General features: G+C 36.0%; 1 protein-coding gene across 4 annotated transcripts in view; it reads left to right on the forward strand.

Annotated features, from left to right (window-relative positions):
* The window catches only part of CLCN3 (chloride voltage-gated channel 3), a 102,432-nt gene that overhangs the window by 52,673 nt on the left and 23,548 nt on the right, over positions 1-26,211 (forward strand). For all 4 annotated transcript variants that reach the window (XM_008000246.3, XM_008000244.3, XM_008000248.3 and 1 more), the window contains 7 exons: positions 6,041-6,198; positions 12,156-12,255; positions 13,531-13,718; positions 15,015-15,137; positions 16,608-16,814; positions 20,447-20,527; positions 22,018-22,563. In XM_008000246.3, coding sequence (XP_007998437.3) covers positions 6,041-6,198; positions 12,156-12,255; positions 13,531-13,718; positions 15,015-15,137; positions 16,608-16,814; positions 20,447-20,527; positions 22,018-22,563 — 1,403 coding nt within the window. The remainder of the gene's footprint in view (positions 1-6,040; positions 6,199-12,155; positions 12,256-13,530; positions 13,719-15,014; positions 15,138-16,607; positions 16,815-20,446; positions 20,528-22,017; positions 22,564-26,211) is intronic.

The raw sequence follows: 26,211 nt of genomic DNA on the forward strand, positions 1-26,211 counted from the left end.
AACATTTTTAACATACATAATTTTTTGTACTTATCTCATTTTAGCCTGTATAAGTTATATCTTTTTGGGTTTTTTTTGTTTTGTTTTGTTTTGTTTTGTTTTTGAGACAGAGTCTTGCTCTGTTGCCCAGGCTAGAATGCAGTGGTGCAATCTCAGCTAACTGCAACCTTCATCTCCCAGATTCAAGCGATTCTCCTGCTTCAGCCTCCTGAATAGCTGGAATTACAGGCGCATTCCACCACGCCCAGCTCATTTTTGTATTTGTAGTGGAGACGGGGTTTCACCATCTTGGCCAGGCTGGTCTTGAACTCCTGACCTTGTAATCCACCCACCTCGGCCTCCCAAAGTGCTGGGATTACAAGCGTGAGCCACTGCGCCCGGCTCGGCCTCCCAAAGTGCTGGGATTACAAGCGTGAGCCACTGCGCCCGGCTGTAAGTTATATCTTACACAAATCTAGGTTTCAGAGAATTATATGCAAAGAAACAGTGCAATAGGATTATTTTAAAGCCATTGTTATTGTTAGAAAACATAATACCTTTAAAATTTCTTTTCACATTAGAAATACAGTGACTTCTCCCCAGTTTAGGATAGAAATTTTCCTTTTCCTCCCCTTCTTTATACTATTCAGGTTTCCATGTTTGACAGAGCAAATTATAAAATTTATAAGAGAAATTTTTTATAAGAGAAATATTTGAAATGTCACATACTAAAGTAAATGTTTGGATGTTTGAAAATTTTCTGTTTCAGAGATTTTGAATTGCTGAATCGTTCTGTAAATTAAGATGTTAAGAGTCGTTTCCACAGAGTAATTATTTGAAAGTCACTGAAAGTAAGACACATGTCTGATGTAAATGTGTATTGCACTACTGTACCTTTTTATACCTCATAAAAGTGAGAACAGCAGTCTGTACTTTTCCACTTCGTCATTCATAAGTCTATTGGAGAAATGTATATTTTGTTTGCTTATTATCTTCATACTGCAAATAGCCTGGAAATTCTTTAAGTGGGGCTGGCGATGTATTATCGATACATGTTAAGTGGTATAGAAATTTCACTTTTTGTTTTTTGCACAAAGAGAATAAGATCAGTAGTCCATATTTCTTCAGCTCTACCCAGAGAAGGGCAATGTAGGAGGGAAAACGAAGTTTGCAAAATATTTCATGGTAGGCTTTTTCTTAAAGTGACTTCAGACTTACAGAAGTTTAAAAATAGTGCAAAGAATCCCATATACTTGTCACCCCAGTTCCTGAAATGTTAATATTTTACCACATTTGTTCATTATGTCTCTATTCTCCAAGTACTGTATATGCCATTATATGTAATAAGTAGCATTTTATATAGATACAGGGCATGTATGCACTATATGTTTTTTTCTGAGCCATGTAAAGAGTAAAATGCAGATGTAACATGCTTTTATTCCTAAATACTTCAGTGTATATTCCCTCAAGAAAGGGCATTTTCTTCTGTATAGCTACCGTACACTTCTACACTTTTCAAAATCAGAACATTTACGCTGATACCATAGTATGACATGATCTGCAGACCATTTTCCAGTATGCCAGTTGCCCCACTGTGTCCTTTAGTACAAAAGAAAAAAGGTTTTTTTCCTGGTCTAGGAGCTAATCCTGGAGCACATGTTACATTTAGTTGTTTTAATCTAGAACAGTTCCTCAGTTCTTTATCTTTCATAATCTTGACATTTTTTGCAGAGTACAATCCATATATTTTGCAGAATTTCCCTTAGTTTGGGTGTGTCTGGTTTTTCCTTGTAAGATTCATTTTATGCATTTTTGGTCAGAATACCACAGAAGTACTGTACATCTTACCAGAAAGCCATAAGTGGCTTTTGATTCTTCCCTGCAAATGCATTTTCTAAATGATCAGTTTTAATATTATGTGGAAAGCAGAGTCAGAGATTCTCACATATGTCAAGATACTATAAGTGTTCCTTATATATTTATTCTCCAATTGCTCTTTCTCAAGAAAATGTGTGGCCTTTCAGGTAGCTTTTACAAAGTGGAAGTCACTACATCAAATTAGGATGAGGGGGCAGGAAAGAGCTTTATTAAAGCTTTAAGTTTAAGCTTTTGAGTATGTGTTGTATGTAAATGAACATGGGCATCATGATGCAGGGATTGGGCCTTTAAACCTTTGGCCAAGAATGGTATCAATTATTATTATATGTATTTTTTGGAGTACTTCTGCTAAAACACTCAAATCAGTGCGCCACTCTCCTCTTAGGAGTTTTACACCTTTCCAAGGTACACTTTTTTTTTTTTTTTTTGAGACAGAGTTTTGTTCTGTCGCCCAGGCTGGAGTGCGTTGGTGCAGTCACAGCTCACTTCAGCCTCTACTTCCCAGGCTCCAGCAGTCCTCGTAGTTCAGCCTCCTGAGTAGCTGGGATTACAGGTGCACACCACCATGCCCAGCTAGTTTTTGTAGAGATGGTGTTTACCATGTTGCCCAGGCTGGTCTCCAACTCCTGAACTCAATCTATCCATCCTTCTTAGCCTACCAAAGTGCTGGGATTACAGGCGTGGGCCACCACTCCGGGCTTCCAATCCAGGCATTTAAAGTAATATATACGGAGATAAGCGAGAACCCTGTTGGACCTGGTAGAAGCAAACAAACATTTATTAGTACTATTACATTGTTTAAAATATTACCCCCTTCTATATTCATGTCTGTTCTTACTGCCTCTTAGAATTATCAAAAATCCTACTCTATAGTTTATTTGTCTTACATCTCAGCGGTAATAAAATTAGTTAATAGATTGGCATCGTGGTTCTTTGTGCATTCCTCCCTTATCCCACCCCCAAATTGATTTCAAATGATCTCTTGCTCTAGTCTGAGAATGTTTATAGTGATTACGAAAAGTTCAGATTCTGGCTTTAACATCTATAATTGTTTATTTATCTGTAAACACAGGAGAATGAGTTTGTTTAAACCAGAAAGATGGCAAGAGTAGTCTGGTAATTTTGCTCCATTCCTTAAAAGTCCTATAATAAAATAAACATATCTTGTGTTTTATTTTTACAGTGTTTTTTTAAACATTAGTATAGAGTGCCACTTCTTATATTCTATATCAAATAATTAGTTACATTTTCAATAATAAACTCTGGGTAATTTTTGGCATTAAAATCTGCGTTACTAAATAATTTGAGGATATAATTTATAATCACTTATGCTAAAATCACCTATTTGAAATTATGTATGAGGTTTTCAAAGTTCATAGTGCTTTGAAAAAATTTTAAATGTTTCTTTGTTTATGTATCTTTATTATAAACTGTAGCATATATCATATAGTTGTCAAGGATGCTGATAGATACTTAATATTTAAAGGTGACTTGTCTAAAGTTACTCAGCTGTCCAGGACTAGAATCTGGGCCTTTTGGTAACAATTCATTGCTCTATTTACTTAATTGATGATTGGATTCATTAGAATTTCTCTATTTTCATAGCTGTCTCCATGGTTCTATGAAAATACTGTGTGTGCTTATACATATATGTATACCTGTAAGTACAAAGTAGAAAATGAAAGTTCGCTTTCTGCTTTTGACAGTTCTAATCCCCAGAGATAACCTTTATTAATATGTTGTCTCATGTTTGGTCAAACTGTTTTCTCTGTATTCTGTGTATTACTATATAAATTTTACACAGTAATTTTTATATTAAAAATGCTGATCTACACCTCGTCCTTTTTAAAAGCTGCCATATATTGTAGCCAGTTTTTTATACCGGTATATATTGATCAACCTTATTCTTTTTAACTGCTGCATTATATATAAATTACATGATTTCATTCATTACCAATAGATGAGACATTTCCATTGGTTTGAATTTTTCAGTATTACAAATAATGGTTCAATTAAACATTTAAGCCTTTGCGCACTTGTAGAATTAATTCCTAGAAGTAGAACCCTTATATTTTGATAGGTATTTCCAAATTGCTTCCCAAAATGCTTGTATCTCTTTACTTCCACTGTCAAGTCTAATAATTTTCACTTGGATTATCATATTTCTTACCCAGCCTGTTTTTTACACTCTAAATTCTTTTTCTTTTCTTTTCCTTTTTTTTTGAGACAGCGTCCTGCTCTGTGGCCCAGCCGAAATGCAGTGGCGCGACAACCAACGTGGGCTCGAGCAATTCTCCCAACTTAGCCCACTGAGTAGCTGGGACTGCAGGCACATATCACCGCGCCCAGCTTTTTTTTTTGTATTTTTAGTAGAGATGAGGTTTTGCCATGTTGCCCAAGCTGGTCTCAAATTCCTGAGCTCAAACAATCCACCCGTCTCAGCCTCCCAAAATGCTGGAATTACAGGTGTGAGCCTCTGTGCCTGGCCCAAACTCTTTTTCTAACAGTAATATAAATTGTCTTTTACAGACTATACTCATATATGTTTCTTCCTTCAGAAGTAGGTGTTAAGTGTATCTAACATGGAATGTGTAACTATAATTCTCATTGTGAAACCATAGCCTAATTTATTTCAAATTACAATTTAAAATTCATATTTTTTAGGAAGTTTTCTTAGATTAATCCACCTAGTTCCAGGTGCTACATTCCCAAGATTTCTTTCTTTTTAACAAATTAAATATAAGTAACATGACTAGAATTGTAGTCAAAGAATATTGCAACTTTGGAACTTCAGTATTTGAACTTATTTTGAAATGTAATTTGTTACATTATAAAAATATATTGCATCTGGAAGTCAGGGGTAGTTTTTTTTTTTTTAAATTATCTTTGTATCTGCTACACTGTAAAGTGCTATTTATATAAAAAAATTCTTAATAGAAGTCTTCAGTTGTAAAGTCTGCCGTACAGACTTTAGATCAGGGATTGGCAACTATGAGCCATGTGCCAAATCCTGTCCTTCACCTGTTTTGTAAATAAAGTTTTATTGGAACACATTCAGACTCATTCATGAACATATTGTCTATGATTTCTTTTGTGCTACTATGGCAGAATTGAGTTGTTGCAACTGTGTGGCATCCAAAGCCTAAAATATTTACTCTCTGGCTCTTTGCCAACCCATTTTAGATTATACGCACTTTGGCATTAATATGTTTTTGTTTTCTTTCTGTAGCACATAGTAAGATGTTCTGCCCACATTGTGCATAATTTATGGGTTTATTCAAGGATTTATGCAAGTGTAGCTGCAAGAAAAAAAAATCTAGAAGTGAACTTGCTAGATTGAAGAGCATCTGTGTATATTAAATTTTGTTAGCTTTCACTTTCCCAAAGGGATTATTCCATTTCATACTTAAACTACTAATTTTGTGATAGGACTTCTTTCTCCAAAGCTTTGCTAACTTAGTGCATTCACACACTTCATCTTTACTAATCTGATAGAGGGAAATGATATTGTGGATTTGATTTGTGTTTCTTTTTGTGTGTTAGATTGAGCTTATTTTCATATTTAAAAGCCACTTGTATTTCTTTTTCTTGAGCTATCTTTTAATGTCCTTCCTGATACATTTCTCAAGTCTGTGATACTCATATAAGATATATGATGAACATGTATCAGGTTTATTTGACTCTAATGAGGGAACCTGCCTGATGACAAGGCTGATTGAGAGGAGGATGTGTGAGATGAAGTGTATATCATCAGTGAAAGAAAGCAAATTCTTACAGGGCAAAAACAAAAACCACCACTCTAAGGGTTATTTTTTCTACTGGACAGAATTCACTTGCATTTTACCAGATAAAAATTACTATTTTCAATTTATCTTTTACATGTCATTTTCTAATTTTACAGAGTCTATTCCCTAATCAGAATAGTCTTCAAAATTCTCCAGAGCGTCAGATGACTATTATGCAGGCTAATTGTTGACACTCAGATTTAACTTTAAAAGGACATGCCATAATATTTTGGCCTTATTTCCAAGTTTTGGATAATTTTTCTTAACATTTTTCTCTAATTGAAATGATTTCAAGTGATATTATTTCTGCATGACTTGATAATGAACTTCTAAGAAGGTCACTTAGCTCACGATTGTGTCTTCTAAAACATACTCATCTTTCCTTTTTTCTTGTGTAGGAACTCATTATACAATGACAAATGGAGGCAGCATTAACAGTTCTACACATTTACTGGATCTTTTGGATGAACCAATTCCAGGTGTTGGTACATATGATGATTTCCATACTATTGATTGGGTGCGAGAAAAATGTAAAGACAGAGAAAGGCATAGACGGGTAAGTGTTTTTAGTAAAAATTTTTAAAAATATAGTGCATAATTAGATCTTTTAATAATGTATTTCTGCCAGTGATCTCAGGCTGCCAAAATATGTTTACATTTAATATAAGTAAATGTCTACATTTCATATGTGGTACCTGTTTTTTACTTTTTCTATGTTTAATTTTTTTAGTTTACTTATACCCTGTATCTTTCCAGAAAGGATTTCAGGTAGCTAAAAAATAAGGAAATACAATAAGAAGACAAAATAAAAAGGAAAGGGAAAAATACAGCACAGGAGTTGGGGGGAAGAACAAGCCAAGTTCAAGATATGGAGATCAGCATGATTTTTGCCTTTGAGCAACCCACCAGCTAAGGCAAAAAAGGAAACTCACTGCGTAACTCTTACCTATGAAAAAAGAAGAAATCTACTAGGGGCAGATAGTTTTGTGGGATTTTGCTGTTTTCTTTTACCTCCTTTTCCAGTATTTGATTCTGAGATATTTCTCAACTTGGATCCCAAATAAAGCTTATTGAATGTTGTAATGTTTTAGTGTTTTTTTAAAAAGTGGCTTTAACATATAAAAGTACAATTTATGGATCCTTTTTGTTCATGGTCATGACTTACATTGATAATGTAATCCAAAATACATTTTTTATTTTGTATTTATTTATTTATTTTTGAGACGGAGTCTCACTCTTCTGCCCAGGCTGGAGTGTAGTGCTATGATCTTGGCTCACTGTAACCTCCGCCTCCTGGATTCAGGCGATTCTCCTGCGTAGCTGGGACTACAAACATGTGCCACCATGCCTGGCTAGTTTTTATACAAAATATGTTTTTAAAGAAAAAAATTTTTTTTTTCTTTTTTTTTGAGACTATCGCCCATTCTGTTGCCCAGGCTGGATTGCAATGGTGCAATCTTAGCTCACTGCAGCCTCTGCCTCCCAGGTTCAAGCAATTCTTGTACTCAGCCTCCTGAGTAGCTGGAATTATAGGTGTGTGCCATCATGCCAAGCTAATTTTTGTATTTTTAGTAGAGATGAAATTTCTCCATTTGGCCAGGCTAGTCTCAAACTCCTGGCCTCAAGTGATTGGCTGACCTCAGCCTCCCAGAGTAGAAAATCTTTTTGAAAAATAAAATTCCAAATCTCAAAAGGCCCTATATAATTTTGGTGTTGGAAATTTACTTGTCAGTGAAAATGATTATTTACACAAATTATAAGCTTCCATATTAATGTATATGTGTGTGAAACCTGAAATTCAAATTATATTGTTTATGATAGGTACAGCTTCTGAGATTCATCAGATGATATTTACCTTTAGGGCATATCTAAAAATAAAATATAATACATGAAATCAGTGCTTTAATCTAATGATTCTTAAATGTTTTGGTCTCAGATCCCCTTTAAATTCTTAAAAAATATTGAAGAGCCCCAAGGAGCCTTTGTTTACGTAGTTTTTGTCAATAGATATTTACCATATTAGACACTAAAACTGAGAATTTTTAAAAATAAAAAATAATAACATAGTATATAACAGTATCTGTGACACTATGTTCATAAAATTTTAGAGAAAACTGAGATCAAAGGAAACCGAAACAGTCTGGTCATAGTGGCTCATGCCTATAATCCCAGTGCTTTGGAAGGTTGAGGCAGAGGATCGCTGGATCTCAGGAGTTTGAGACCAGCCTGGACATGTATGGAGACTCTATCTCTACACAACAAAGCAAAAATTAGCTGGGTGTAGTGTCTTGCGCCTGTAGTCCTAACTACTCGGAAAGCTGAGGTGGGAGGATCCCTTGAGCCTGGGAGTTCTAAGTTACAGTGAATTATGATTGCACCACTGCCCTCCAACCTGGGTGATAGAGCAAGACCCTGTCACCCTCCAAAACAAACAAAAACCACTTTTTTCTCTGAGTGTGTAGATGGTTAGTGTACAGTCCTTGAAAACATTGCAAATGGTATAGCAATATATGAAGCAGCCAGTATGTGTCCTAGCTAATTTTATCAATCACCTCTCTTCCTAGACCAATCAAATATTTTTCAATATTTTGATCCATGCTTATTGTATAAATGAAGTTTTTTAAAGCTGGAAAATTCCACACATTTATATACTTACTATTGTTCTTAAAAATTATTATCATTATTTTGAGCAGAGTCTTGCTGTGTTGCCTAGACTGAAGTGCAGTGGTGCGATCTCGACTCTCTGCAACCTCCGCCCTCCAGGCTCAAGCAATTCTCGTGCTTCAGCCTCCCAAGTCGCTGGGATTACAGGTGTGCGCTACCACGCTGGCTAATTTTTGTAGTTTTAGTAGAGATGGGGTTTTGCCATGTTGGCCAGGCTGGTCTGAAAGTCCTGGCCTCAAGTGATCCACCTGTCTCGGCCTCCCAAAATGTTGGGATTACAGGTGGGAGCCACTGTTCCCAGCCTACATTAAATTTTACAGTCTTTCTATGTCAGGCCATATACCCAATCTAATTCTTTTTTTCTGTGAACTTTTTTGTTATACTTGTAGCCTTCCTACCCCAGATGATTTCCAAGCAAATTGACATTCTGTAATTTCAAATATTACTATTTCAGTATTTTACAAAATGGTTGCAGTTTAATTGTTGTTCCTTTTTTATTTATTAGCTTGCGTATTTCTATAGTTTACCCCACATCAACCATTTGGATTCCCTGAAGTAAAGATGGTACAGGAAAGGGAGATACCTTGAAATACTAGGTTCCTTAGCATCCTCAAAGTTGACCAATGAGATTTTTTGCTTGTTTGGTTGTTGTTTGTTTCTGTGTCTTCATGGACTCATGGTTTTAAGTATATTTGTGTTTTAATCATCACTGTTATTATTCTTATTGATGTTCATGTTATTCCATTTTAGATTAGTGGGAGCTTATTTAGTTTGCTATCTGTGTCCTTTGTCATGTCCTTAGATAATCCTAATCCTAATCCTGATTCATCATAGACATTTCCTGCAGCAAACCTGGAATCAGCCATTTCACCAAGGAGCTCTCTGATTCCATTGAAGGAAAATTTAATATAGGTACAATCTGGGCATTAGGTGATACTTGTTGCTTCTGGGTTGGCTATTGTTTCTAGCCTCCTAAGTGTATATGACTCTTCTAATTTGAATTCATGACTATGGGGCTAAACCCCTAATTCTTAAATCTGCTTTTCCTTTAAATCATGCCAAAAATCTGAACATCACAAACATAGTCATTTCATTTACTCCATAATACACACATACAACATTGTCAGAATAACAGTACCAACACCATCTCCAACAATATGCCTACTGAAATATTTTAGGTAATCTGCCTCCAGCCTCCCGGGTAGCTGGGACTGCAGGTGCACACCACCATGCCTGGCTAATTTTTTTTTTTTTTTTTTTGAGACAGAGTCTTGCTGTCTCCCAGGCTGAAGCGCAGTGGCGCGATCTCGGCTCACTGCAAGCTCCGCCTCCCGGGGTCACACCATTCTTCTCCTGCCTCAGTCTCCCCAGTAGCTGGGGCTACAGGCGCCTGCCAGCACGCCCGGCTAAGTTTTTGTGTTTTTAGTAGAGGCGGGGTTTCACTGTGTCAGCCAGGATGGTCTCAATCTCCTGACCTCGTGATCCGCCCGCCTTGGCCTCCCAAAGTGCTGGGATTACAGGCGTGAGCCACCGTGCCTGGCCTTTTTTTTTTTTTTTTTAAGAGACTGGGTCTTCCTATGTTACCCAGGCTGGTCTGAAACTTCTGGCCTCAAACCGTTCTCCTGCCTTTGCTTTGCAAAGTGCAGAGATTACAGGCATGAGCCACTGCGTCTGGCCTATCCTTTATTTATTCCACCACAGTTGCATCTACAAATTACTTTGTTGTAAAGTCCCTTGGAATAGTTTCTTCTGTGGCATTGTGTTACCAGTTAGATGCACCTTTGATTCGTTTAACTTTATTTCAATTTTTAAGGTTTGCTTTTTAGATTTAGTTTGGTTTTATTATACATATATGAAGTATTTCCTTGGTTCCAAAGTTAAATGTACAAAGCAGGTATGTTCAAAGAAGTCTAGTTTCTGTCTCTGTCCCATCCAACCTATTGTCTTCTTCCCCTTATAATTTACATTTTTACCTTTATGGTTTATCTTCTGATTTTTAAAAATATAAGCATGAATATTTATATTCCTGTCTTTTAGCATACTTTTAGCCATCTTGCTTTTTTCCTGTATAACACTACATGTATCTCATTCTTTTTTAATTGCTGCAGAATTTTTCATTACATAGGTATACTGCAATTTATTTATCTGATGCTGTATTGATGAACATTTAAATGATTTCCAGATTTTAGGAATGGTGATGATTGAATTCTCTGTACATATATCTTTTTTACTTGGTACACTCCATCAAGCAACTATTTAAGTGACTGACTGTGGTGCTGTGCAAGCAGTTACATAAAGAAAACAGTGGTGACTCAGTCTGAAAACAGCTTAATGTTATCATGTTTTCTTACACATTATTTATTTTTATTGAGGAAAAGCATCATGGAGTTTAGTGATTATTTTTGAAAGAAATAACCTATTTCTAATTCTAAAGAATGGTTAATATCTGTGTTTGGTTGCTTATAGGATAGAAGGGATAAAATTGCCTTGTTCAACTTAGAACTTACTGTGTCATTTTAGTGGGGCATTGTGACTTCAAATAGACCCGATGCTTGAAATAGACTGGGTCATTGAATTCCAGCTGTAGCCCTCCTTCAGAACAGTTGAGCACTGAAGTCCTGGGCTGAAAATATGGCTTTTTTTTGAGATGGAGTCTAGCTCTGTTGCCCAGGCTGGAGTGCAATGGCACGCTCTCAGCTCACTGCCACCTCCACCTCCCAGGTTCAAGTGATTCTCCTGCCTCAGCTTCCCAAGTAGCTGGGATTACAGACACCCACCACCAGGCCCGGCTAATTTTTGTATTTTTAGTAGAGATGGGGTTTCGCTGTGTTGGCCAGACTGGTCTCGAACTCCTGACCTCGTGATCCTCCCGCCTCGGCCTCCCAAAGTGTTGGGATTACAAGCATGAGCCACCACGCCCGTTCGATGATACGGCTTTTTAAAGCAACAATCCTAGTAAAACAGAAGAGAGGTGTTGACTAGTAAGGAATTTAGGTTTAGAAGTACATTCTTAGTAAGAGAGGTAAGACTTACCTTCTTGTGTTTTAGTATAGTGAGTTCTGGATCAAATCTATTACTCTTGTTAATCTCCTAACTTCCTACACTATATTCAGTAGAGGACACTTTTGCCTTACACAGTAAAGAAAGAGCCTCTGGATTCTACCAGTGGAATTGGAGCTCTCCAAACCTGCATATTAAAAGGCCTGTAAGTTTTAGGGAGTTCCTTTGTCCACATGATTATTCTATAATACATTGTATTTATAGACATGGTATTATTATACACAGATCCTGTCTTTTAAAGAACATTATAATCTACTTAACTGCTAGGACCAGAGAATGATAATTCAAACCATATTGTCTTATAGAAGACATATGTAAAAGTTAGTTATGTGTACCAACTGAAGTTCAAATTTGATTCAATTTAAAACAATCTGGGTCAGATTTTATATAGTTTGTGGACCCTTTGCATTCAAATCTCAAGGTTCTTATTAAAATGCAGATCTTGGCTGGGCACGGTGGCTCACAACTGTAATCCCAGCACTTTGGGAGCCCGAGGCAGGTGGATCATTTGAGCTCAGAAGTTCAAGACCATCCTAGCCAACATAACGAGGCCTTGCCTCTTTTATTAAAAGAAAAAAACTTTTTAAATAAAAAATAAAAGCACATCTTGGGTAAAAACATGTAGTCTGGTTTACAGGTATAACAACTGTCTATAATGTAGTGATTTTGCCCCAGACTAGTTCAGAAATTACTGTTCTATGTATGGTAAATGAGAAAAATTGCTAGATTCTAGAATTGTGGCTTCTATTCGTAGTTGGAAAAATGAAGCATAAACATTTCTCATTTCAGATCAACAGCAAAAAGAAAGAATCAGCATGGGAAATGACAAAAAGTTTGTATGACGCGTGGTCAGGATGGCTAGTAGTAACACTAACAGGATTGGCATCAGGTAAAGAAAATTTTTCAAGAAATCCTTTTTTAGTTAACAGAAGTATAAATTGTTCTTCCCTCCTTCCCTCAATTTTTTCTCAGGTACCATTGGATTTTAAAAAGCATTTGTTTCTGTTCTTCAAAAAATCTTAAATATAAGACTATGAGGCAGGAGGCTTCCATGTCTAGTCTTGGCTCTGTCACTTTACGTGTTTATCCAGTTTGGTTGATCTTTCTAGACTCAGTTTCTATATCTGTAAAATAAGTGTTTTGGATCAGATAATCAACAAAGTATCTTTTGATGTTAACATCATAATAAATAGCTAATATTTATTGTTTCCTATGTGTCGTACACTGTTCTAAAAACTTTATATGTATTTAAACCTCACCGCAATCCTATGGTGCCACCGCTGTCATTATCACCATTTTACAGATGAGGAGACTGAAGCAGAAGAAAAGTAACTTAGTCTGACTGAGGTCATACAGCTTAGTAAATGGCTAAACCAGGATTTGAATTAAAGTCTTCTAGCTCAAGACCTATCCCCTTCATCATGCTATGCAGCATGGCCACAAAGTTCCAATGTGTGAGATTTTAAGAAAGAGCTGTTAAGGACCTTAAAACAACTATTAAGCACTGTTATAATCACTTTCAGCTTCCGTGATGGAAGATTATGTTCAGAAGACCACAAAAATTAAAATTCTTGTAGAGAATAAAGTACTGATAATTCTAATTGGCATACATAATAATTTTATGGCCTCTGTGTATGTAACCCACTGATCTTTTTATATAAGAAGGACCCAGATTTGACCTTAAATTTGTGTATTTTTTATATTCTCACTGTAAAATAATCTTGATATACGGTTTTCTGTAATTTAAGAGAAATATAAATATTACTCCTATGAGTTTCAGTAATTGTTTCTAATGGACATGAAATTTTAATGAGATTGACATCATTCATAAGTCTGTTAATTATCGATTGAAAATTAGATTTGTGAACCTCCTGCCTTTTGAAGATATTTTGGTATCTTTTAAACACTGTTTTTCCAATCACAATTAATTTGAATGATGTAACTTTTTAAAATTGCAAACAAAAATAGCAATTTTATTGTAAAAAAAAGTTTACAGTTTTAAAATGTTTATAACCAAAATTCGAAGATCTTAAATTTATATGTAGTTCGTAAATGACCCTTTATTTAGAAGTCTCCTGCTTTCCACTTGCCTTTTAACTAGATTGTTCTCGACTCCCAAAAAAATTGACTTTTTTTTTTTACCATCCCTAACATATTTTTACAGGGGCGTTGGCCGGATTAATAGACATTGCTGCCGATTGGATGACTGACCTAAAGGAGGGCATTTGCCTTAGTGCATTGTGGTACAACCACGAACAGTGCTGTTGGGGATCTAATGAAACAACATTTGAAGAGAGGGATAAATGTCCACAGTGGAAAACATGGGCAGAATTAATCATAGGTCAAGCAGAGGTAAGTCTTGCTTTGTCTCAAGGTGAATTAATAATTGATATAGCAAAATGTTTCCAGTTCATTTGATTATAGAATTAATCACATATTAGATGATTGCATACACATTAAATGGATCCACCCTCAACACACTGCAGCAAGAAAGAATTAAGTGCAGTATTGTTTCAAGAAGCTTTTGTATTAGTTAACTACATAGTCGTATAACAAATCCTCTGGATTATGATGCAAATATATTTGAGCTGTAGTAGAAAAGAAGTGATAGTTATTGCAGTAAGATCTGTGTAAAGTTACTAAGAAGTCAAGTTATTAAAACTAATGTATTACTAAGATTGGGAAGTTTGAATTATGAAAGTATGATTATCAAATAATTTAGTAAAATCAACCTTTAACGCAGAGATACATTGAAGACAACAGATTTTTATTTGTGGCATTATAGCATTTACTTGATTAATTTACTGTGATCTACAAAGAACATTTTAGAACTTAGGATATTATATGTATATTTTTTACATGATGACATGGATATATTTTTTAAATTTTGTTTTAGCTGAACTTGAGAGCTAAAGTGTATATATTTGCAGTAACATGAGTAGTATGCTGTTTCTCACCTGGCTTAATTGAATTGAGTTTAATGATCTTCTGGAAAGTTGCAGCAGAATGAAATCTGAGTGCTGTTACAATTTGTTTTCACCATTGTTTCCAAAAAGTGGTTTGTAGGCAGAGATTGAGTATAGCTGAGATGTCTTGGTCCCAAGACTTTAGGGATTAGGAAAAAGATTAAATGGGCTCACGACTCCTTGTATATATAGGCATTAATTTTTGGATTCTACTTAAATATTTTGTTCATATAAAGTTTTCATTATTGTGGAAATAAACCAGGAGACTTTTTCACATTTTACTGAAGCTTCTTTTCTTTTCTTTTTTTTTGGTGGCAGGGATGGAGTCTCACTCTGTTGCCCAGGCTGGAGTGCAGTGGCATGATATCGGCTCACTGCAACCTCTGTTTCTGGAGGTTAAGCGATTCTTCTGCCTCAGCCTCCCGGGTAGCTGGTATTACAGGCGCACGCCACCATGCCTGGTTAATTTTTGTATGTTTAGTAGTGATGGGGTTTCACCATGTTGGCCAAGCTAGTCTCAAACTCCTGACCTCAGGTTATCCACCCGCCTCAACCTCCCAGTGCTGGCATTACAGGCGTGAGCCACCACGCCTGGCCATTTACTGAAGTTTCTTATGACAAGCATTTGCATTAGAGGTGCAATGTAAATTAAATTCATACTCTTGAACTATTTTCTTTTTAGGGTCCTGGTTCTTACATCATGAACTATATAATGTACATCTTCTGGGCCTTGAGTTTTGCCTTTCTTGCAGTTTCCCTGGTAAAGGTATTTGCTCCATATGCCTGTGGCTCTGGAATTCCAGAGGTAAACCAAGTAATATTTAGTGTCATTAAACATTATTATGGTGCTTAACTTTTTGCCCTTAGTGATAATAGAAGTTGGCTTTTCTGGAGGGAGGGGATAGTTTGTTCATAGTATGAAAAAATTTTTTTAAAGTATAAGCTTTAAAATTGAAAAATTTGAGAATTATTGTTCCCTATAGTCATTTGATCATTTACTATGGAGGTTGATTTTTTTTTTCTCTCACCACTAATTTAACACATGACTAGGCAAATTTTCAGAAGATTTAGTTAAACATCAAGAGCCTGGAAGAACTGTCTTGTTACCTAACATTCTTTGATGGATTAGTTGTTATTTTGCTATTATGACCCTGATTTTTTTTTTTTTTTTTTTTTTTTTTTTGAGAGTGAGTTTTGCTCTGTCACCCAGATGGGAGTGCAGTGGGGCTATCTCAGCTCATCGCAACCTCTGCGTCCCAGGCTCAAGCAATTCTTGTGTCTTAGCCTCCTGAGTAGCTGTGATTGCAGGCACGTGTCACCACAGCCAGCTAATTTTTCAATTTTTTTTTTTTTAGTAGAGATGGGGTTTCACCATGTTGGCCAGGCTGGTCTCAAACTCCTGACCTCAAGTGATCACCTGCCTCAGCCTCCCAAAGTGCTGGAATTACAGGTGTGAGCCACCGCACCTGGCTATGACCCTGATTTTGATTCATTCATTCTCTTTTTATAATTACCTTTTGATTAGATGTTAGTTATTCTTGAATTTGGCCATTTTATACTTTGAGAAAGTGGTTAATCACAGTGGGTCAATAATATAAACTTTTGGGTTTTATTTTTCATCACAATAGAATAGAGTTATACAGAGGATTGATTGAACTTGTTTTGAACTTGTTTCTTTTCTCTTTTATTTTTCTGTAGTTAAATAAGTTACCAATTTTTTCCTAATACATTTCTTTTTAAAATGGAATTGTAGTGATCTTTAAGGTTGTATTAAGAATATCTTTCATAAAAAGCAATATGAGGCAGTATATAACAGTTGTCATTCATCCTTCTTGATAAATAAAAAACTATTCCACATAATTATAGTACTTAGAGAAAACATAATATTATTTCTAACATAATGTCCAAAATATATTTAAAATATTATGCTTATTTTTACAACAGAAATATTCAAATTTGCCCTTTTTTTTTGCTTATGTAATTATAATCCTTATAATTAAGGTCTGTATTCATTTTAACATGGCCTGATATTTTGATTTTGTTCCTGACATGGAGTTACCCTCTCTCCTTTCTTGGGTAGAGAATTAGATTATAATATCAATTTATTATATGTAGCATAATAGGTAAAGTTTTTTAAAAATTAACTGTAAATTTTTCTGTAGGCTGCTAAAATTTGCAAGGTCATTTTTGTGCATAAAACAAGAAAATAACTTGGATTTGTTATATTCTTATGTTTCTTAAAGGACATTAAGCTGCCTTAATCTTTGCCTTGTAGATTAAAACTATTTTAAGTGGATTCATCATCAGAGGTTACTTGGGAAAATGGACTTTAATGATTAAAACCATCACATTAGTCCTGGCTGTGGCATCAGGTTTGAGTTTAGGAAAAGAAGGTCCCCTGGTACATGTTGCCTGTTGCTGCGGAAATATCTTTTCCTACCTCTTTCCAAAGTATAGCACAAACGAAGCTAAAAAAAGGGAGGTAAGTGTCTTTGTAGTTAATTTGACTGAAAAATGTATATTGTATAGTGTTTATTTAAGTAAAGAATTTCTTTTTTTTTTTTTTTTTGAGACGGAGTCTTACTCTGTCACCCAGGCTGGAGTACAGTGGCCGGATCTCAGCTCACTGCAAGCTCCGCCTCCCGGGTTTATGCCATTCTCCTGCCTCAGCCTCCCGAGTAGCTGGGACTACAGGCGCCCGCCACCTCGCCCAGCTAGTTTTTTGTATTTTTTAGTAGAGATGGAGTTTCACCGGGTTAGCCAGGATGGTCTCGAACTCCTGACCTCGTGATCCGCCTGTCTCGGCCTCCCAAAGTGCTGGGATTACAGGCTTGAGCCACCGCGCCCGGCCTAAGTAAAGAATTTCTTAGTGTAAAAATAATAAATTCTGTATTCAGATAAAAAATGTTGAGATTAATGTGTGCTTCTTTTGTTTTTCCTGAATACTCTATAACATCTTTCTGGAATCTATTCCCAGTGCTGCTCAGTTAGTCTTACATTTTAGAGAAACTTTATAGATAGACAGCTGGTGTCCATTGGGTTTCAGTTGCATTTCATGAAGATCTTCCTGTTTTCACTTTACCTTATATCTTTCCTCTTCTGAAATGTTTTCTAAGCTTAGCTTTGTTTTTTACTCTTACTTTCAACATTAAGAGGTTGGGAAAGCTTAATAGCTGTGTTTTCCTGCTGGAGGCAGCATCTGGTGCCAGTGTCAGTGATGTGTGATATGAAAAATGCCATCCAGCACCGTGAGGAAATTCTGAGGGCCTTTAGAAGCTCTTGAAGTTTAAATCAGAAATTCACATTAAAAAGATTGCAAGAAATCCTTTTCATTTGATTGTTTAAGGCAATTTCCTTTACCGTTTCTTTAGGCCAGCCTGAGATCTTCTACAAGACCTTGAAACCTTATATATATTATGTATTTCCTCTGATGTTTCTAGATCACTCTGAGTATTTTCCTGAGTCCTTTATATTAGCTCTAGACTTTGGGAGCCCAGTGCCTTCCTATTTTCCAAATCTAAATCTACAGCCCTAGATGGTACAGAGATCTTTGGATTTTTAAGATATGATTTTTTAAAAAACCTCTCAAATACTGGCAGAACCTTTTCATCTTGTTGGGTTTTTTTTTAATGTTGGGTTTCATCTTGTTGGGTTTTTTTTCGTCTTTTTTTTTTTTTTAATGTACAAAAAAGTAGAATATTTTATCAAACTGTTTGATCTTCAGTTGAAATAATTCTAGTACATTTTAACGTTCACATTAAAATATTGTCCTTGCATTGGCCATAGATATCCCAAAAGTGGGATTCTTCAGATCGTCATAGTTTCATCTCTGAATAATTGTGGTTCTAGTACTTTACTATACAACAAAAATAGCTAGCATTATTGATTCCTTTCTATGTATCTAGTACTGTGGCAGATACTTTACTTGGATTTTAAAACTTAATTTCACAGTAATTTATTAATATGACCCTGTTATCCTCATTTAGAGATTAGGAAACTAGTGCTGAAAACAGCTAACTAACTTGCCCAAGACCACATACCTAGTTAGTGGCGGAACGTGAATTAAAATTCGTTTATCTTTGACTCCAGAGTCTGTGGTTTTATGTACTACATTACTGCCCTTGCGACTGTGTGGGTATATATTTGTGTGTGTTCAAAACAAAACTCAAAACCATCCTGTAGCGTAGCAAGTTAGTGGCTAAGATGGAGCTAGAGCACCTGCCTCCTCAATTCTGTTCTGTTACTTTCTGCTGTACCTTTATATTTTTTGGTAAGACTTTTATTCTAAATTCAAAAAATATAATTAGATGTTTAGAAATTAAGTTTACCTAAATGTTAATGTTCATACTGTAATGATTAATGTTAAGATGTTGTTATTCTGTTACCTTAGTGTATATGTAAATGGCAAGAATTCAGTTAGTTGAAAGCATTAAGGTCCCATAGTTTTGTGTAGACAAGAGGAGAGAGCATTGATATTTTTAAATTAAATGCTTCTTAGATATGTATGAAATGGATTAAAACATGTATATGAGTTTTAGATACATAGGTGTTAGTTTGGTTGTAAATGCAGGATCAGGACAGTCAAATAAATATGTTTGCATTCCTTTTAGTGGGGGGAAGAAAAGGAGGTTAAATTGGCTCCCTTTCCTCCCCAAATAAGCAGAGTCTACATTCTAATGCCAACAATTTAATTAAAACAAATATTTATTTATTTTTAATTCACTAAACTTTTATAAAGTATTTACTGGATGCCAGGTACTGTTCTGAGCACTTTCTATATATTTACTCAATCCTTAAGAGCTAAGTAGTATTATCACATTTCCATTTTAGAGAAGAGAAAACTGAGGCACGTAGAGATTATCTACCTGTAATCATACAGCAAGTAAGTAGCAGAGCCATGATTTCAACACAGCAACCTGACTATGGAGTTCATGATCTTAACCATTTACAGCTTAATTCTGATTATTTATAATTTCTCTTCTGGAAATGTTACAATTGACCATTTGAAGAAATACTTTAGGTAGCCTTGGATATTTGCTGGATTAAAGTAGTGAAAGGAATACAGACTCTTGGCTAGGCGTGGTGGCTCACACCTGTAATCCCAGCACTTTGGGAGGTAGAGGCAGGTGAATCACTTAAGGTCAGGAGTTCGAGACCAGCGTGGCCAACATGGTGAAACCCCGTCTCTACTAAAAATACAAAAATTAGCCGGGCGCGGTGGCAGGTGCCTGTAATCCCAGCTACTCGGGAGGCTGAGGCAGGAGAATCAGTTGAACCCGAGAGGTGGAGGTTGCAGTGAGTCTAGACTGTGCCATTGCACTCCAGCCTGAGAGATGAGAGAAACTCTGTCTCCAAAAAAATAAAGGAGTCTGACTCCGAAAAATAATTACAAATAAAACCCTAGTGAAATTATAGGTGTAATTGGCTTCATACTGGTGGGATGCAGACCACTACCAATTAATAGACTGGGGAGCTGGAGGGAGGACATGGAAGAGTGTCCTTGGATTTTTCTTTTCCTTTAAATTTTTGTAGAGGTGTTAGTTGGTGAGGCTGTAACTTGAGGAGCTGTTGTGTGTTCTTTCAGAATGAGCCTCTCTAGACTGACAGTATTTTAGCAGTATTTTACAGGGCATAGGGTAGTGAAAATATAGGGGATCTTACAAGGTCTTCAGTTCCCTGCGTATCTTGCTAGGATTTGGAATAGAGTATTGATGGTGGAGCAGTTAGCTCTAAAATTTGAAGAAATGATATCCTATTTAAAAATAGCCGCACATCCCAGTTACTGCCCTCCCCTCTTATCTACACAAGCATACATCTTGAAAATTGTCTACATTCATTGCTTCCTCTTCTTTACACCCTATTCACGTTAGTATATCTGGCAAAAAAAATTTTTAACTGAATAGTAAATGCGTGACTGACCTTTCAATTAAAGCACAGGAGAAAGAAACAAATCTTAATAGAAGAAATGAATACTTGCCCTTTGCTTAGGGAGCAAGGAAACATGAAAATTAAGTTCAGAAAATCCATTTGGAAAATTCAAGTAACATGAATAATTTTTATTTGGTATGTGTGAATTTCTGTGAAATGATGAAATAAGCCATATCCTCTTTCTAGGTGCTATCAGCTGCCTCAGCTGCAGGGGTTTCTGTAGCTTTTGGTGCACCAATTGGAGGAGTTCTTTTTAGCCTGGAGGAGGTAGGTGAAAAGAATACAACAATTAAAGCTATATGTAATTACCATTGCAAATATATTTCACACGTATTTCACACATTTCAGTTGTATAGGTGATGTAATAGGTAAAGACTTTGTTTTCAAATTTAGTTTTCTAAAGTCGTTTTCCACTAATTCTTACATAAAAAGTAAATGTTATTCATGCTCCATACCTGGAGGAAACATTTGTTTTATTTTATTTATGTATAAATATTAGTAATTATTTAAAATCTAACTTTGTTGACGTATTTAAAAGTAAGAAGTTGTGAATTTGACTTAATAGAGGACACGTGAAACAATCTATTTCCATTGGCTAATTTCTGTATTTTTAGCAGAGATGGGGTTTCGCCACGTTGGCCAGGCTGTTTGTGTGTGTGTGTGTGTGTGTGTTTTGTTTTTTTGTTGTTGTTGTTGAGATGGAGTTTCGCTCTTGTTGCCCAGGCTGGAGTGCAATAGCGCGATCTTGGCTCGCTGCAACCTCCGCCTCCCGGGTTCAAATGATTCTCCTGCCTCAGCTTCCCAAGCAGTTTTTGTTTTAAAAATTTTAATCAAGTCCTACGTTGTGTTTTAAAGTTTTTCCCATGTGATTATTTCTGATACAGTTACTGCTGTTTAAGGAAATAATTTTAGTCACTTCAGTGGATTATTTTGTTTTTGTTTTCTTTTCACATAAAAATGTAACCAGGAATTTTTTTTTAAATATTTCTTTGACAAATAATAATTGTTTATGTTTATGGGGTATAATTTGATGTGTCTATACATGTATACATTGTGGAATAATCAAATCAGAGTGATTAGCAAATCCCTCAGATATTTATTATGTCCTTGTGGTTGTGAGAACATTTAAAATCCTCTCTTTTAGCTGTTTTGAAATATATAATACATATTATTAACTGTAGTCACTTTACTGTTAAATAGAACACCAGAACTTATTCGTCCTCTGTAAGTTCATACCCATTGACTAACCTCTCCCCTTTCCCTGTTCACTTCCCCAACCCCCAGCCTCTGGTAACCCCTATTCTACTCTCTATTTCTATGAATTTAGCTCTTTTAGTTCAAGAATGTTTTTAAATTTACTTTTTTCTTTAGTTGTTTGTATTCTTTTTTCTTTTTTTAATGTAGAAGAGGCAAATTAAATGCATTATAAGCTAACAGGAGTTGGTGATGGTACATTTATTTTTAACTACCATGATTGAATTGAATGTGAAACTCATTTTGAAAATAAAACAGGGCTAGGTATTCTAAATATTTATTGGACATTCATGATCAGTTGATACTGTGAATTTGTAATGATGATCACCATCTCCAAAAATAATAATAACATCAATTTTTCTTATTACTGTAAAATCCATTACATGTAAGTTATAACTACAGCAAAATTTAGAGCTAGGATATTTACCATTCAAGTTATAATATATCAGAAACATCTTATAAAATTATAGCATTAATTTTTCTTTTCCTTTTCTTTTTTTTAGGTTAGCTATTATTTTCCTCTCAAAACTTTATGGAGATCATTTTTTGCTGCTTTAGTGGCTGCATTTGTTTTGAGGTCCATCAATCCATTTGGTAACAGCCGTCTGGTCCTTTTTTATGTGGAGTATCATACACCATGGTACCTTTTTGAACTGTTTCCTTTTATTCTCCTAGGGGTATTTGGAGGGCTTTGGGGAGCCTTTTTCATTAGGGCAAATATTGCCTGGTGTCGTCGACGCAAGTCCACCAAATTTGGAAAGTATCCCGTTCTGGAAGTCATTATTGTTGCAGCCATTACTGCTGTGATAGCCTTCCCTAATCCATACACTAGGCTAAACACCAGTGAACTGATCAAAGAGCTTTTTACAGACTGTGGTCCCCTGGAATCCTCTTCTCTTTGTGACTACAGAAATGACATGAATGCCAGTAAAATTGTCGATGATATTCCTGATCGTCCAGCAGGCATTGGAGTATATTCAGCTATATGGCAGTTATGCCTGGCACTCATATTTAAAATCATAATGACAGTATTCACTTTTGGCATCAAGGTAAGTGCTAATGTAAGGTGATATTTGGGTAATCATGGCATGTTCAAAACTTGTATATGAAATGAGAGAGGTTGTTGTTTCATAAGTGACTGTAAAAAGTACTTATCTTTTGAGTTTAATTTTAAGTAATGAAAAAGATAATTCCTTAGCATATGTTGTTGACCATGTTATTTGTTGCTATTTAACAAATTGCCCCCAAACCTTAGCAGCTTAAGGTAACTACTTATTTTGTTCTTAATATTGGGTCAATGACTTGGGAAGGGCTCAACTGGGCATTTTTGCTTGTGGTGTTTCATATAGTTGTTATTAGACATGGCGAGGGCTCGTCGTCTCAAAGCTTCTTTCATTTCCTTTTTAAAAAACTGTTTTTGTGGGTACACAGTAGCTATATATAGTTTTGGAGTACATGAAATCTTTTGAGAGGGGCATGCAGTGCATAATAATCTCAGAGTAAATGGAGTGTCCATCACCTCAAGCATTTATCCCTTGTGTTACAAACAATCTAATTATACTGTTAATTATTTTTGAGTGTACAATTAAATTATTATTGAGTATAGTTCAAAGATGTCTTCATTCATGACTAGGCTGAAAAGATTCATACACTTGGGCTCCTGGGATCAATCATGCGTACTCTCTCTCTCATGTTCACTCCCGCTCTCTCTCTCTTTCTCTAGCTTTCTTTTTCCTCTCTCTCTGGTTTTTCTAAGGTGGTGGCCTCAAGGAATTAGATTTCTTGTATCGTAGCTCAGGATTCCCAAGAGGGCTGTTTTTAATGTAGCCAAAGAAGTCTTGCAGCATGACTTGCTTTATTCTACTCATTGAGGCAGTCACAGAGGCCCACCCACATTCAGAGGAGGGACATATACTTACTGGGACAAGTGTCAGAGCATTCATGATCATGTTTTAAAACCACTTTTATTAGTTTCCTATTGCTGCTGTAATAAATTACCACAACTTAGTGGCTTAAAAGCCACACAAATTTATTATCTTACAGTTCTGCAGATCAAAAGTCTGAAATGGATCTCACTGTGCTAAAATTAAGGTGTTCATAGGGCATTCTGGAGGCTGTAGGAGAGAGTCTGTTTTTTGCCTTTTCTGGCTGTAAGAAGCTGTCAGCATTCCTTGGCTCCTGGCCCTCTGTTTGCATCTTCAATGGCTGGTCAAGTCTTTCTCTGGTCTCATCACTCTGACACAAACTCTGCTAAATCTCCCTTCCACATTTGAAAAACCTTTGTGATTACTTTAGGCCCACCCAGATAAATCAGAAAATAATCTCCTTTTTTAAAGTCAGCTGCTTTGAAACTTTCTTTCTGCAACCTTAATTCCTCTTTGCCATGCAACGTAATGTAATCACAGGTTCTGGAAATAAAGTTATGGACATCTTTGAGGAGCCGTTATTCTGCCTCATAGCAGTATTGGGTGTTAGCTTGAAAGGACACTGCAGACTCAGTTGAATTACTAGATCTATAAATACATGCCTTTTTCCATCAAGAAATTAAGGCAGCTGGGCCTTATGCCCTGGGACGTTGCTTCTTTTGGATTTATAAAACAACAAAATTTGTTGATTAATGGTCCATCAGTAAATATAATTTCTTATATGACTATCAGTGATATATATGGGGAAGCACATATCAGCTTATTCTTGTTCTTTAAATTACTGCCCCTGTACTTCATGTAATAGTATTTGCTAGTGATAATATGCTTTTACAGATGTAAATTAATGTGGAATAACAGCTTTGTTTCTACAAAATTAGAGTGGTATTAGTTTTTAGGTCTCTTTTCTCTTGTCCTAAGTCTGTAGTCCACTGAGTATCAAGAGTTAAAAAATAGAAAAGCCTGGCCAGGCACAGTGGCTCGCACCTGTAATCCCAGCACTTTGGGAGGCCGAGGCAGGCAGATCATGATGTCAGGAGATCGAGACCATCCTGGCTAACACAGTGAAACCCCGTCTCTACTAAAAATGCAAAAATTAGCCAGGCGTGGTGGCAGGTGCCTGTAATCCCAGCTACTTGGGAGGCTGAAGCAGGAGAATCACTTCAGCCCAGGAGGCGGAGGTTGCAGTGAGCCAAGTTCATGCCACTGCACTCCAGCCCAGGTGACAGGGTGAGACACTGTCTCAAAAAATAATAAGTAGAAAATAATAATAACAATAATGATAGAAAAACCTTAAAGTTTTACCTTTTTTCTTAGGGAATCAAGTTAAAAGAGCTGTTAAAGCTCTTTTTTGTACTGTAAGTGTTGGGTAAATCCCAACTTTCTCACAGTCAATTGAACTACAAGAAGATGGAGGCAGTTGGCAGGCCTTTGTTAAGTCCCACCTTTGACTCAGCTCTGGCTGAAGGATCATACCTGGCAAGAGAGTGTAAAACACACTTTGATTTTTTTCTATTGTGTATTGTTTTAATGATCCTAATAGACTCAAACATGCCATCATTTTGAGTTTGGCTCATTTCATATTCAGAGGAGTTTATTACTCTTTCCGGAATTTTTTTTTTTTTTTTTTTTTTTGAGACAGGATCTCACCTTTTCACCCAGACTAGAGGGCAGTGTTGCAGTCTTGGCTCACTGCAACCTCCGCCTCCCAGGTTCAAGTGATTCTCCTGCCTCAGCCTCCCAAGTAGCTGGGATTACAGGTGTGTGCCATCATGCCCAGCTGATTTTTGTATTTTTAGTAGAGATGTGGTTTCATCATGTTGGCCAGGCTGGTCTGGTACTCCTGACCTCAGGTGATCCTTTGGGAGGCCTTGGCCTCCGAAAGTGCTGGGATTATAGGCGTGAGCCACCGAACCTAGCCTCTTTCAGTAGTCTTTAAATAATCTTACTTATGGTGCTTCTTATCCCTATTTATTATCCTCATTAAATTTAATCAATAAATGTTCTCTTTTTAATTGATTCATATAAATAGAGTTGCCTGACAGATACAGGTTCAGTTCAGAGCACCACAATAAAGTGAATATCATAATAAAGCGAGGCACATGAAAGTCTTAGCTTCTTAGTGCGTATAAAAGTTCTGTTTACACTATGTTGTTGTCCGTTATGTGTACAATAGCATTATGTCTTTTAAAAAAGTAGCACTTTAATTTAAAAATACTTGATTGCTAAGAAGTACTAATAGTAATCTGAGTCTTCAGTGAGTTGTAATCTGTTTTGCTTCTGTAGAGTCTTGCCTTGATATTGGTGCTTGCTGGAGGTAGGACTGGCTGTAGCAATTCTTAAGATAACAGTGAAATTTGCCACATTGATTGACACTTCCTTTCATGAAAGATTTATCTGTAGCATGTGATGCTGTTTGATACCATTTTACCTACAGTAGAACTTCTTTTCAAAATTAGAGTTATTCTCTCAAATCCTGCTACTGTAAGCTTTATCAAGTAAGTTTATGGAAAATTCAAAATCTTTTGTCCTTTTAACAGAGTGTTCACAACATCTTTACCAGGAGTGGGTTCCACCTCAAGAAACCACTTTCTTTGCTCATCCATAATAAGTAACTCCTTATACATTTAAGTTTTTTAAATGAGATTCTAGCACTTCAGTCACATCTTTAGTCCACACTTACCATTCTAGTTCTCTTGCTGTTTCCACCACTCTGTGGTTACTTCCTCAACTGAAGTCTTGAACCCCTCAAAGTCATTCATGAGAGCTGGAATC

Source organism: Chlorocebus sabaeus, chromosome 7, assembly GCF_047675955.1.
Source record: "Chlorocebus sabaeus isolate Y175 chromosome 7, mChlSab1.0.hap1, whole genome shotgun sequence".
Lineage (NCBI taxonomy): Eukaryota > Metazoa > Chordata > Mammalia > Primates > Cercopithecidae > Chlorocebus > Chlorocebus sabaeus.